Here is a 13,879-nt window from a genome sequence, read left to right on the forward strand (position 1 = left end):
GCCTTCAAGCCTTTACCCACTCCCAGGGTAACCCTCACCCCCACCCCTGACGCACACTATGGCCTGCTAGAGGACTAAATGCCAATGTTTCTGGGTTAGTTATATAAAAATTGAGGGCCCCTTACTTAAGTGTTTCCTTCTTTCCCTGTTGCCTGGTGCCTGCCTCAATCCTTCCTTTTTCTCTGGCCACAGCGAGTCTGTGATCTGCAGAGCTCCATGCAGGAAAGCACCATTGAGAAGCAATCTCTGTTATGACTGATTAGACTCCCCGTTTGGGCCTGTTGGAGAACAAAAGTCCCATTTTCCTTTTCAGGCCTTATGAAGGAAACAATGATTTTATAGTTGTTTTTAGTTGAAAAGCATCTTTAACCCTCTCTTGCAAACACCAGCAGTCTGATGTTCACTGGCACCTTAGTGCCCAGTGAAACCACTGCTGTAGGGTGTTCTCTGCCTGCTGGGCCCTTTACATCATACACAGACTCCAAGTGGCTATCATGACAGAAGCAGATCCTTCACTGGTCCTACTGAGGGCTCTTTAGAAGTTAAGAAAGAAATGTTCATACTGGACACTTTAAAGTGGAACCATGTTACTTTACTCCAATAAAACAAAAATGAATGGAGGGTTGTTGACCCTCTTTCTCTTAACGAAGCATAGGTCTATCTTAGCTGCAGAGACAATGGACCGAGAATTTCATGTTTCAGTAATACTAAACACTCTGTGAAAACTTCAGTCATTTCCATATGTTTCCAAACATCCAAATGTTCAGCGGCAGGCACCTAAGACCACTAGACTTAATTTCTGTGCATGTATTTTACTGTGCTGTCTGAAGAGTCTTGCAGAAGAAAGGGGATAGTGACATCTCTAAAGACTGACAAACCATGGGGCTGGAGAGATGGCTCAGTGGCTGTTCTTCTGGAGGACCGGGGTTCAATTCCCAGCACCCACATGGCAGCTCACACCTGTCTGTAACTCCAGACCCAAGGAATCTGACACCTTCACCCAGACATACATACAGGCAAAACGCCAGGGCACATAAAGAAAGGAATAAATCTTTTTTTAAAAAATGAAAAGACTGACAAAAATATAAATGATTTATTTTAATAATATTCCCAGTGTCCAACTTGTATCTTCAGTTTCAATAAGGTCTAAATGCTGGCCTCTTTTTATTCATCCACGCTCTCATTAGGTGCATCCTCTGAGCATCCGCCAGGTAGGTCAGACACGGGGAGAGAGGGAGTCACGTGGCAATTCTTCAGTGGTGGCTGCATGTCCTGTCAAGCATAGTAGCAGCACATCACAGGTCTACAGCAGCACTTGGACTACAGACTGTGGGACCTGCTACTCCCCACACTCAATTCCCTACAAGTGAAATTTAACAAATGTGTGCTATGGGTTCAGAACCTTTACCCACAAAGACCTGATGTTACCTTGGCCAGATACCTCAGGCCAGCAAGAGGAAAATTCCTGAAGGTGAGCCAGCTCCTGCTCCCGCCTTCTCTTTCTCCTATTCTTCCCCACACTCATCACACTTAAGTCAGAGAATCCTACTCTTAGACAAATGGAGCCCCTTCCACCCAACAGACAATGGATTTGCATAGCGGTTCTGCAAAATGCTCTGTGAACATCAAGGACTCCCGGTGGCCCTTTCAGCACATCCGTGAGGTTGAGTGTTTTGAAAATGAAAAGACACTACTTGCCTTTTTTTTTTTTTTAAGCTGGCATGTGCACTTGAAAGATAAACTCGACCGAGATGCAATAGTGAATGAATAAACTGCTGGTACCTTGGCAGGAATCAGAGGAGTGATACAAAATTACTTGGACCTTCAGCATACTGCTGCAGTCACGTGTTCTTTGTTTTGTTAAAAAGCCAGTTTCACCTAAAAATATATCTGATGAAGTAGTAAAAATAGTAACTTCTTTTATATAGATGAGAAGAGTGTTGCATGATGAATCGAGCCCTGTTTAAAGTAGTCCCACTGTACACGGGTCCAGTAAGAAAAAGCGTTCTGCATCACTCCAGTTGCAAAGCCACCTACTAGGTTTTCCAAGTGAGAATGAGAGAAAAGGTGACAAACTGAGGGCTGGGTGCTGGGTGCTGGGTGCGATGGTGCATACCTTTAATCCCAGCATGGGAGAGGCAGAGGCAGATGAGTCTCTGTGACTGAGGCCAGCCTGATCTTACAAATGAGCTTCAGGACAACCAGGGCTACAGTGTGATCCTGCCTCCTCCACTCCCCCAGCCCCCCTGACCATGTAAGAAATGATAATTGCTCAGATTTATATTCTTGGTAGACATGTTCTTGAAAATGAACTAAGTGAGCCTTTAAAAACAACTGGTGATATTTTGTTGCCAGTGGTAAAATTTGAGCCACCATTGGAAAATAGGAACTTTGGAAAACTTGTACTCTCCGCTGAATACATGGAAGCTTCCTCATTTTAAAAGATTCTGCCGAATTTCTGGTGGGGATAATAAGGAAGAGGTTGTTTTTTAAATAGTATGCTATATCATTCTGTAGAAGATAGGGATAATTCAGTGAATCCAAGATTTCCAGCTGGCCACCGCATAGTGTTGCAAAATTATAAATTAAGGTACAAGACAGGCAAGTGGATTTAGACATACTGTGCGTGGTCATAACATGGCTTCAGATCCACGTGCAACTCACATTTAAAAGACATCAGTGGTCCTATGTTAGTAAAGTGTCAAGAAGAATACTGACTGCTACTACATGATGCTGATAAAATACTCAGTGCACTCTCTCTCCCCCACCTTGGTGTTTGTGTAGGGCTGGATTGTCTTCACCTAATTCAACAAAAAACAACACAAGAGACTGTATGCAAAAGTGAATTTAAGAATTGCGCCTTTTGTTAAGCTAGACTTTTCGGTTTGTTCTGTTTCTTAAGACTGGGTGTTTCTGTCTTACAGCTCTGGCTATCCAGGTGGCCTCGAAATCACAGAGATCTGCCTGCCTCTGCCTCCCAAGTGCTGGGATTAAAGGCGTGCGCCACCACACTTGGCTCAGTTAGCTAAGCTTTAGATGTTACATAAGCGTACCAAACAATTGGACTGTTATGAACTGAATTGTCCCCTTGCCCAAATGTGTTGTTTGAAGCTCTGACTGTGTTTGTATATGACTGAGCCAGCTTAAGAGTAAGTGCATTATAAGTACAGCTGAATGGTGTTTAAATCCCACAGGACTGTAAGAAGAAGGGGCAGTCTTTCTTATGATTGCGTCATGCACTCCTGTACACACACACACACACACACACACACACACACACACACACACACACATTCTCTCTCTCTCTCTCTCTCTCTCTCTCTCTCTCTCTCTCTCTCTCTCTCTCTCTCTCTCACTCATGCAACATCCCTGGTCTAAGATAGGAGTTAAGTTTCTTTCAAGCTTTATTTTGTTAGGTAGGGGTCAGTTGGTTGGTTTGGTTTTTGAGACTGTATCCCAGGCTAGCCGTAAACTCACGATAGAGGCAAGGATAGGCATGAACTCCTGCTCCTCCAGCTGCTCCCTCCTGACTATTAGAATTACAGGTGAGTGCCACCACACCCAGGCTATGAAGTGCTAGAGACAGAGCCCAGGATCTAGTGTATGCTATGCGAGCACTCCATAAATCGAGCCATAGCCTCAGCCACCTCCGGTCATGCATTATTAAAACCCAAAACCTGAGGGGGGAAATAAATGATATAATTTCTTGCCCAAGTCAGAATCACCCACACCATGTGAAGAACTCCTGAATCTGTTGGGTCCCCAGGAAGATGCAGCCACATGACTCAGAACTTTCTAGAGCTTCCTTCTACAGAAAGGAACCCTTCTCCACAACTCTAATGTTTACCAAGGCCAAGTACAACCCCACAATCCCTGGCTGTCTGAGACGTGTCCACTCATATCACATGGAAGCTCATGACAAGACTGGGTATTCTTCAGCCAAAGCCAAGTAAAGTTGAGGTTCCGAGATGATTTAAAACCAGGTCTCCCCCATGTGTGAGATGCTGGACTCACTCCCAGTTTGGGGGAATCAGACTCCGTTCATTGGCAGGCAATCAACTTTGTCCTGTGAGGCTTGACATGCTAGACATCAAGCAGTCAAAACCAAATCTGCCTCCATGACACCCACACAAAAGAAGCACTGTGGACTCACTTTCCACCTATTCCTGGAAACAACCTCAAAATGGAAATCATTGCCACTCCTGGTGGTGTAGCAGCGAACCTGGGAAACCACGCGTGCAGCTGCTGCATTACCGAGGAGGAAGGAGCTCTCGCACTCTACAGCCAAACAAAACAGTCTTGCAGCTCATGTTACCGCCATTGGCTCTTCCCACCCTTGGCAACGCAGGGCCCAGGGGTAAGATCCATAAAAGACTTGAGCATCAAGGCCAGTGATCAGGGCCAGTGACTGTTAGAGTTCAGTCAGGAACTTCAGGGCCGTTTTCTTCTACTGAGCGTCTTTCAATTATGAGTGGAAACTTAGTATGGCCGTAACCTTGGCAGAGTGGTACGCCAATCGAGAGGGTTGGGAAGGAGCCGCGAGTCCCACCGTGGGGGAGGGATACTGGGTGCTGAGCGACTGTGGGCAGAGCAGAGGTTGGCGTATGGCAGCGGGAGGCAGGAGTGCTATGCCAAGCTTAAACAGTGACTGCAACGCTCAGTCATGCAACAGCTACACAAGCTAACAACGCTTCCACACACAGCCCCTCATCGGGGGCAGCACTACCAGCACACGCAGCAGGCCCAGCTCATGTTGCCGGTGACAGAGGGCGGAGCATTTGAATGAGACCCAGTGCTCATTGAGACCTCATAATAATATCATTCTACATGCTGAAGATGTAACAGGGGTTAAACGGATGACGTTCCTCTCTTTGTGGGCGTTCTCATTCTCTCTCTATATTACATTACATATGTGTGTGTATATAATGTTAAATATATATTTATGTTAAGTCCTATAACATATACATGTGTGTGTCCACATAGGATTAAACATGACTGAATTAAATTGGTTCACTATTACATTATGAGATGCCATTTTAGGAGAATTCTTGAGGATTGGTCTAGATATTCCCAAGATTGCAAATGAAATCATTTAGTCATTAGCATGTATAGCCTAATTTAGCATGTATATATGTAGTTCAGGTGAATACTCTGAAGGCAGAATGAATTAGCCTATAGGCATAGGGCTTTGTTTCAACAAAACTACCCAAAGACAGTGTCAGAACTTGAATTCATCCTTGATTTTGTGAGTGAGTCTTTAGAGAGGTATTATTTTGACATAAATGTTTGGCTGTTCTTTACTGCATGTCCTTAGCTTTCAGGTAGATGAAACATACACACTCCGGGACCCCGGGGCTTTGAGTATTTCACCTGTTTATTTTACATGTTTGATGGAAACATCAATTTGAGCTAAAATGTGTGTGACTCAGGCCTCTGGGGTGCTGCTTCATAAATCACAAATTATGCTGTAGTGTCATGCGCTCAAATTATTTGATCAAGACAGACTTAAGGGCATGGTCAGTCTTCCTTACAAGGAATTTAAATATTAAATTACTTAGATCTTTTAGTATCTCTGTCTGAAGTGTACTTCGGTAATGCAGGAAATCTGTAGCCAGTTTTGGCTGTGAAGTGTATTGTGAATATATACTAAGAACCTTGGCGAAAAGCAAAAACACTGAAGGAAGAACACATTTGATAACATCAAAACCATATGGAGAAGAAACCAAGCATCCACAACTGGTATACCCCATGCTGCTATTTGGTAGTTAGCTAGCTCTGAAGAGAAGTAGGAATATATAAGAGAGATAGAAAAAAAAAACATTCTGAAAATAATTGTCAACACTAGAATTTCTATAGCTAATTTTGGAATGCTTGTGTGTGTGACGTCCTATGCACAGTAACAATGTGTGTTTCAGGTCTGCGGAGAAAAGCAGCGGTTTGAGAAGCTGATGGAACACTTCAGGAATGAAGACAATAACATAGATTTCATGGTGAGTTGTCTTGGTACTGCATTCAGCCTTGCAAACTCAATTTCAGCGCTTTTTCTCCCAAAACACATCCACATTCAAATTGACACTCTACAAAGGACAGGGAAGTGAGCTTGATAATCTGCTCTAGAATGTTTTTCTTTATCTGTACGTTCCCTTTTGATGCTCTTTCAAGTTTTACTCATATGGTTAAAGGACAAAATGCTGATAATTTAACAAGTCAGAAGGAAGGTCATGCATTTAATGAAGGAAGTCGGGACCTGGAGCGGATGCCCATAGGCACCAGGCTGAGTTGGCAGTAGTGCTTACATAGCATCCTAAGCTGCTCTCTAGGCCACATCCTTAGAGTCTAAGGAACTTGGCTCAGCAGTGCGGACCGTTGGCATCCTCTAGATGGACACAGGGCTGGTGGGTCTTCCTGCTTGCGGCTCCCTTCCTGCTGTGGCTGTAGCAGACTGGGGCATGTTAGGAAGGGACCACATTTCATCACTTGTAATTCTAACACCTAAGTCATCATTCTGGGCTCAAGACAGGACTTCTCACGAGCCTTTCTGAGCCTTTCCTCTCTAGAGGACCCCTATGTGCAGGCTTTGACCTGGTTCAGTTTTCCTAGGAAACTTCTGGATCCAGGAGTTCCTGCTATGCATTGCTTAGCCCTGGAGCAGGTATTCCAACAGTGCCTGCATGAAGAGCCTGGGCTTTGCCTGTTAAGTTGTATCTTCATTTGAGTCACTGCAGTAACAATAAGGCTTGAAACACATCAGGTCTGACGCTCATTGCTTCCACCTCAGTTTATATGAATCTTTGCCTCAGCTCCTTTTAAAATCTGGATGGTAAAAAATCCCTTATAGAGCTTTTCTGTTCCATTAGATATGGTATTTACTTTAAAAAAAAAAGTTTCTAAATGTGAAATGGTAAAATAAGGGTCACTTTTACAGTGACTTTTAAATTATTTTTTACTTTGTTTTTTGTTTTTATTTTTTTCAAGATAGGATTTCTCTGTGTAGCGTTGGCTGTCCTGTACTCACTTTGTAGACCAGGCTGGCCTAGAAATAACAAAGAATCGCTTGCCTCTACCTCCCTAAGTGCTGGGATTACAAGCATACGCCACCGTGCCTAGCTGATTTTTTAATTCTTGTTATTAGGATTGGGGGGGGGGCATTCAGAGTGATACTGAAGTTGTTGATAGGTGCGTGATGAGCCCCAAGCACTGGCTCGTTGCCAGCTTCTCTCTCACGCCTTCTCAACAGGAGCTTAATTCTTCTGGCACAGCCCAGGCTGAGGCCAACCAACACAAGATGCATGCACTTATTCGGAAGATGGCTTCTTCTGTGAAAACCTGTGGGTATTGGTACATGAAAATAGAAGGCTGATTTTTTTCTTTAATTAAAAATATCTTAACAATATTTAGGCCCTCCCTGTTGGCCATTTATTAAAGTATTTGCTATTACAGCCAAGGAATCCCTGCCCCTTTGGGGTAAGACAGTTCCTCTCTCTGCAGTTTGTTGTGTTGTATACTGGCCATCTCACTCATTTATGATGCTTTTGCTGAAATTATCATAAGTTTCTTAAAACACTTGTCCCCATTTGCATACAGCCTAGAACCCATCTCCCGTCATTGTACTTACTCTCGTGTCCAGGTTCTGATGGCCTTGTGTACAGCACACAGCGTGCAGTACGCGGCTGGATGCAGCTTATCGTCCAAGGGCACTACACTTGGCTCATGGGCTACCATGAAACCCAGCAGGTCCTTTAGACTTGTTTTCAGAAGAGATAAGGAAAGATGTCACAGTCTAATTCTATTTTTCTCCAGGAAAAAAAAAATGAGGCTTTTCATTACTTCCTTGGGAATTCAATTAGATTTTCCAGCTTCCCAAACAATATATTCCTCAAATTAAATGGTATAAATTTCTTTAATGTAATATAAGACTTTTTCCTGTGTTTTTTTAAATAGTTGAGAAAAAAACTAAACAAATACACAAACAGAAACAAACAACAAGCCTGACAAGATTTTTTTTTTTAAGTTTATTTAACTAGAGAACCTAAACTAAATTTTCAGAAAATTCCAGGAGGGTCCCTTTTTCACTAAGAGACTTTATGCATCTTCCAAAGCTGTTCAGTGCATGATTGTTCTAGCTCCATCTGCTGCTGTGATCACAGAACCTGACAAACAGCAACTAGGGAAGAATGTGGTTTATTTGGCTTGCTGTTCCAGGTTACAAGCCATCACTGTAGAGAAGTTACTTCCTCAGAATCTCGAGACAACTGAGCAGGAATCAATGCCTGCTTTCTTATATGCTTATTGTTTTCAGATTGATTTCTGTACTTATATACAGCCAACACTACTGTCTAGGGAATGGTTCCACCTACAGTGGCTGGATCTTCTCATATCCGTTAAATCAAGACAATCCCCCACAGCCCACAGGCTGACACAATATACATAAACCTTCCCTAAGACTATCTTCTCAAGTGATTCTAGATGGAGTCAAGTTGAAAGCTAAAGTTAAACATCTCAGTAACATATTTTTAAAAATAATTAATTATTTTTTTAATATAAAAGTAATAGGAAGGCTAGGAATAAAGCTCAGAGGGCAAGGGCTTGTCTGATCTCTGTGGCTGAGACTGGGTTTGATTCCAAGTCCATGGGAGTGACGGGGCACAGGGGAGGGGGAGTGTTAAGTAGTTTTCCAAATGTGCTGTGAATCTGGATCCTTGAATATTTTCCCTTCTTCCCAAACACTCTGCTGGATCATGCTGTAGAAGGCAACCATGAGTAAGGCATTGTTCCTGTCAATAGATGGCCATTGTTCAAGACAGTTGGGTCTGTTGAAGTCCATTCCATTACTTATTAAAGTGGGGACTGATTTTTTTTTCCTGAGACAGGTATTATAGCTTTGGGAGAAAGCACTACATACAAAGTATCTATGAATTAGCAGTTAGGAGTGTGTGAAGGCCAGCTACGATCTGCTGGTAGAGTAGAACTCAAAGTGAAATTTTTGAAGTAATTACCTTATGGTGAGGTTCTACATTGTTGACTGTTACTCCTCTTTGACTTTAGTCTCTTATTTTATATGATCAGTATCTCTGAAGTAACTTGCACTTTGCTCTGAATACCTTTGTGGCTTTTTAAGAAGAACTTTCTTGAAGTTAGATTAGCATACCGTCTCCTTCACCCATGGGAAGTGTATGATTTGGTGTGTGTTGACCATTCACAGTCCAGTTGTAACTACATTCATTCCCTTTAAAAGTTGTTTCCCATACGCTCTACCCTTCAACCCTAAGTATCTACTAATCTCCTTTTTTTATCTCTATAGTTTGGGGTGTCCTGCACATTTAATATGGATGGAATCATACAACGTTTGGTTCTTTTTTTACTGGCATTTTTTTTCACTTACCATGAGGCTCCCAAGTCCATCCATGCTGTAACATGTATCACCATAACATGCATCAGTGCTTCACTCTACTTTATTGTCACAGGATATCTCACCATGTGGTCATACCTCATTTGTTTGTTCATCAAGTGATGGACATTGGGTGTTTTTCCATGGTTGGTTGGGATATACAGTTTTATGAATATTTGTGTACACATTTTTGTGTGAACATGTTTCTTTGATTCTCTCAGTTCTCTTTATGGGAAAGTATGGGAAAACACCCAATGTCCATCATTTGGTGAATAAAGAAAATGAGGCGTAATCACATGATGGATGATTGAATTGTTAAGCCATATGGCAAAGACGGTGCTTAACGTTTTGAGTAACTCATGTTTTCAAAGTGGCTGCCTCATATTACATTCTCACTAGCAAAGGGTGAGGGTTTGTTTCCTTACTACATCTTTGTCACACACACACACACACACACACACACACACACACACACATGAATAGCCATTTTAAGTGACTGTGAAGTGGTATCTTGTTGTGGTGCCTGTTTTATTTCTTTAATTAAAATTATGAGAATTAAAAAAAAAGATTTAGTGGCATCCTATTGGGACTCTAAGCGAGACAAGCATGGGAGAATTGCAAAATAGAAGGATCCAGAGGGTCCTAGAAACCTACAAGAAGAACATTATGATGGGCAGATCTGGGCCCAGGGGTCCGGCTCAAACTATGGCACCAGCCAAGGACAATACATGCAGTAAACTTCAAACTCCTACCCAGATCTAGCCAATGGACAGGACATTCTCCACAGTTGAGTGGAGAGTGGGAACTGACTTTCACACATACTCTGGTGCCTCATATTTGACCACGTCCCCTGGATGGGGAGACCTGGTGGCACTCAGAGGAAGGATAGCAGGCTACCAAGAAGAGACTTGATACCCTATGAGCATATACAGGGGGAGGAAGTCCCCCTCAGTCACAGTCATAGGGGAGGGGAGTAAGGGGAAAATGGGAGGGAGGGAGGAATGGGAGGATACAAGGGATGGGATAACCATTGAGATGTAATATGAATAAATAAATAAAATAAAAAAATGAAAGGAAAAAAGATGTAGTGACATTAAAGAAAAGGGAATTGGTGTGAACTGAGACTTGTGAAATGAAGCTCCTGTTCTGGGCATGCTTAAGGTGGGGGAAAGCACTTGGAGCCTGCTGAAACTCTTGGGAATGTCGTTTCAGGTGGCCTCGATGCAGTTTATTAACATCGTAGTCCATTCAGTGGAAGACATGAACTTCAGAGTTCATCTCCAATATGAGTTTACCAAACTAGGCCTGGATGAATACTTGGATGTAAGTATAGCTGTCTTTTTGTGTGCCATTTTAAGAATGGATTTATTGCCTATTCTCACAGGTTCACTTCCGTGGTAACTAAAGAACGCCTAAAGCATCAAGTGGTCCAATAATTACCATGCTAGGTAAAGGGGACCGGTTTGAACGACGGAGTTGGCCAGCAAAGCTGGATTATTTGCAGAACTGCTGAGAGATCTGTAGGATGATGACTGTTGGTTCCAGCCTTTTAGTGATGAGTCAGGCAACCTCTGGGAGCATCGTTGCCACCTCCCTTTGCTTTTGAGCTCTCTCTGGGTCAAGTCTCATTGCATTCTTTATCAAAACTGGAGAGCAGTTTTTATTTTGGGGCACTCTTGGGGCCCCATCCGAGCAGGCAACATCAAGCCAAGACTGTTGTAGAATGAGTCAATGCTTAGAGCATGAAAAAGTAATGAGGAAAGGACCCTAGAGACCCCTCTGGGAGCTGTTACTTCTGCTTAAAGTGTCTGTTGCTTTTGAACACAGGCTTCTACTTCTTGGGAGAAAGGAGCTTAGTTTCTTTTTCTTGCTGCCACACAGAAGTGCTCAGCCAGTTCCCTGAAGTTCTCCAATAAAGAAACAGGAAGTCTATGTGGTACTCATAGATGTACCTTTGTGTCTGCTAGATGTACCCATCTTTGTCACTTATGAAGTTTTTGTTTTTCCTTTTCCTGCATGAATGGTTCAGTTGAGTTTGGAAGACCACTGGTTATAGGACAGGGACTGCTGACTTAAATTTCAGGGCTTTTCTGGGATGGGAATGATGGAAGTCCTTCGCTTGGCTGCGTCCAGAGTTCGGCTGCCATTGTTTGTTAGGCATGAATCCAGGGAACTACCTTGTACCCACCTTATTGGACGGTGGAAGATATTGACTCCTTTCCCCACCCTGGATGCTTTGAGATTAAGGTTTATCTTCTTTCCTTCCATACTCCACAAATTGCAGGATTTGGGGGAAAAAATAGGAATTTGAGTTCCCTTTCTGTTGCAGGTTCGGTTTTATGAGGTTTTGCTTTGGGGCTAGGTTGTCATGGCAGCTAATGACGTTGGTGAACATCCATTCATACTGCGGATGTGGGGAAAGTCCCATGTAGCTGCTTCTCTGTTGCTCGCTGTTTTCTAGCTCCAGATTCATATTTCTCTTTCATTTTGGCTTTTAAACTAAGATGGAATGTATTCTCTTTAACATAATTAAACTGTAGGATTTCAAATTAAACCTAAGAGAAAGTGTTTTTCTTAAGAAATGATGTAATCTGAAATTTTTTCTTAAAAATAACCGCCCCCCAAGTTCTATACCTCTTTAACTGTGTTATGTTGGTTCTGGACCCCGTTGGACAGAGATCATTAGAAGAACAATATTATATGCATCTAATATATAACTTCTCTGTTTGTTTACAAAGGCAGCCTTCTTTGCAAGTGTTCATTGATGTGTTTATTAACTTACTGGCATCATCTATGTGCTAGATATTATTCTGGCCTCACAGGCCCCAGAGAAAGTCCTAATATGTGGTTCTCATGGGGAAGATGTGCTGATGACGCGTCACCTCTAGTGTCGCTGAAACATAGGTAGCTGAGTTGCTTCAGGATTCTTGGTCTGAGGATGCTTCCTGATTCAGGCTTTGGGGAGCCCTGAGCTATTCCTGTCTTAGGAAAGGAATCCTGCAAGATGCGTTCTAGCAAATGTATATTAAAATTACCAGAAGCTAAGCATGAGAGAGAGAGAGAGAGAGAGAGAGAGAGAGAGAGAGAGAGAGAGAGAGAGAGAGAGAGTCCTATCTAGGAAATAGTATGGTCATACCTTCTTTTTGGTGATATGCTGTAGTTTTCTTCGGGAAGATGATGTGTGGGGAAAGTTTACACATTGAAACAGGATGTGTAGAGGGTTGGGTAATTATGTTCTATGTCCACAGATAAACTAATAACTTTCTTCTCTGGAATGTTGGGTTTTAGAAGCTGAAGCACACAGAGAGTGACAAGCTGCAGGTCCAGATTCAGGCTTACTTGGACAACGTGTTTGATGTGGGAGCTCTGCTGGAAGATGCGGAAACCAAGAACGCAGCCTTGGAGCGGGTGGAGGAACTGGAAGAGAACATCTCTCATGTAACTGCTTCACAGAGAGGGGGACATGCCGGGGCCCAGATGAGCTCATGCTAGCGTTTGTGGTAGGGACTGAAAGGATTTAGGGCATAGGCATGAGGAGGAACTGGGCCAGAGAGCCCACAAACGCCTTCTAAGTTCTTTAAAGAAGCATTTCTTATAAGAGAAGCCCTTGCCCTGTCTGCATTCACCTTCCTGTTCTGTTTCTCTCATGCCTCATGCAATGGCAATCCTAGTTGCCAACACAGAGGTCGTCAGTGTAAGGGCCAGAGGGAAATGGAAAGAGGCAATGCGGCCTGATGAAGGGGCCTCTGAAGAGGACCCACCTTCCAAAGTGCCACCAAAGCCTGAGGGACACAGCTGTCTCCTCCTTCCTGTCTCAGTAATGCATCAGCTTCTGATTGGGTTCATTTCAACTGTGGACGTTCCACAGGAAATCACTGAGCTTTGCCAACTGTGGTCTTCTTTGAAGAAGCAAGTCCTCTCAGTAAAATGTCACCTACAAAGTGGACAGGGTCTTGATTTTCTTTAATTGAAATTTGCTGTCCATGAACAAGTTCGTATTAACACCAAGGCTTTGAGATGTTAACACTTCATACTGAGGAATAAATTGAGAGCAGTGTTTTTCAAAGGCCCAAGCATTCTGAGGACTAAAGTCTTTTTACCCTTGTACCGTAGTGAGCACTTCATATGTTTGAGGGAAGAACAGTACCACTGAGCTCTTGGGGGAAAAAAATCTTATCATGATTTGATTGGAATTTTTTTAATTGTGTGGTTGATTGTCTCTATTTGTAAGGGTATTATTCATCTCTCTGAGGAGTGCTTTTGTTTCCCATCACACTTTATTTTAGAGTACTACATATGTTTATTTTAGCCTTTACCATCCCTGTGAAAATGTCTCCTCATGGCTTACAGTTAGAAACAGTTCATAAGCTGTCTCCCTTTCCTAGGCTTTACATTAGCTTGATTGGCATCTGTTCAGAAACGGAATTTACAGGTTCAATTATTTGTCTTAAAAGATTTGATTTCTGAGCCATGTGTGGTGGTGCACATCTT

At 42.8% G+C, this 13,879-nt stretch overlaps 1 protein-coding gene across 5 annotated transcripts in view; it reads left to right on the forward strand.

The window, feature by feature from the left end:
- Positions 1-13,879, forward strand: part of FMNL2 (formin like 2) — a 276,955-nt gene that overhangs the window by 234,254 nt on the left and 28,822 nt on the right. For all 5 annotated transcript variants that reach the window (XM_084797392.1, XM_084797391.1, XM_084797393.1 and 2 more), the window contains 3 exons: positions 5,916-5,990; positions 10,601-10,711; positions 12,677-12,826. In XM_084797392.1, the coding sequence (XP_084653518.1) occupies positions 5,916-5,990; positions 10,601-10,711; positions 12,677-12,826 (336 nt within the window). The remainder of the gene's footprint in view (positions 1-5,915; positions 5,991-10,600; positions 10,712-12,676; positions 12,827-13,879) is intronic.

Source organism: Acomys minous (assembly GCF_964271855.1).
Source record: "Acomys minous genome assembly, chromosome: 10".
Classification (NCBI taxonomy): Eukaryota; Metazoa; Chordata; class Mammalia; order Rodentia; family Muridae; genus Acomys; species Acomys minous.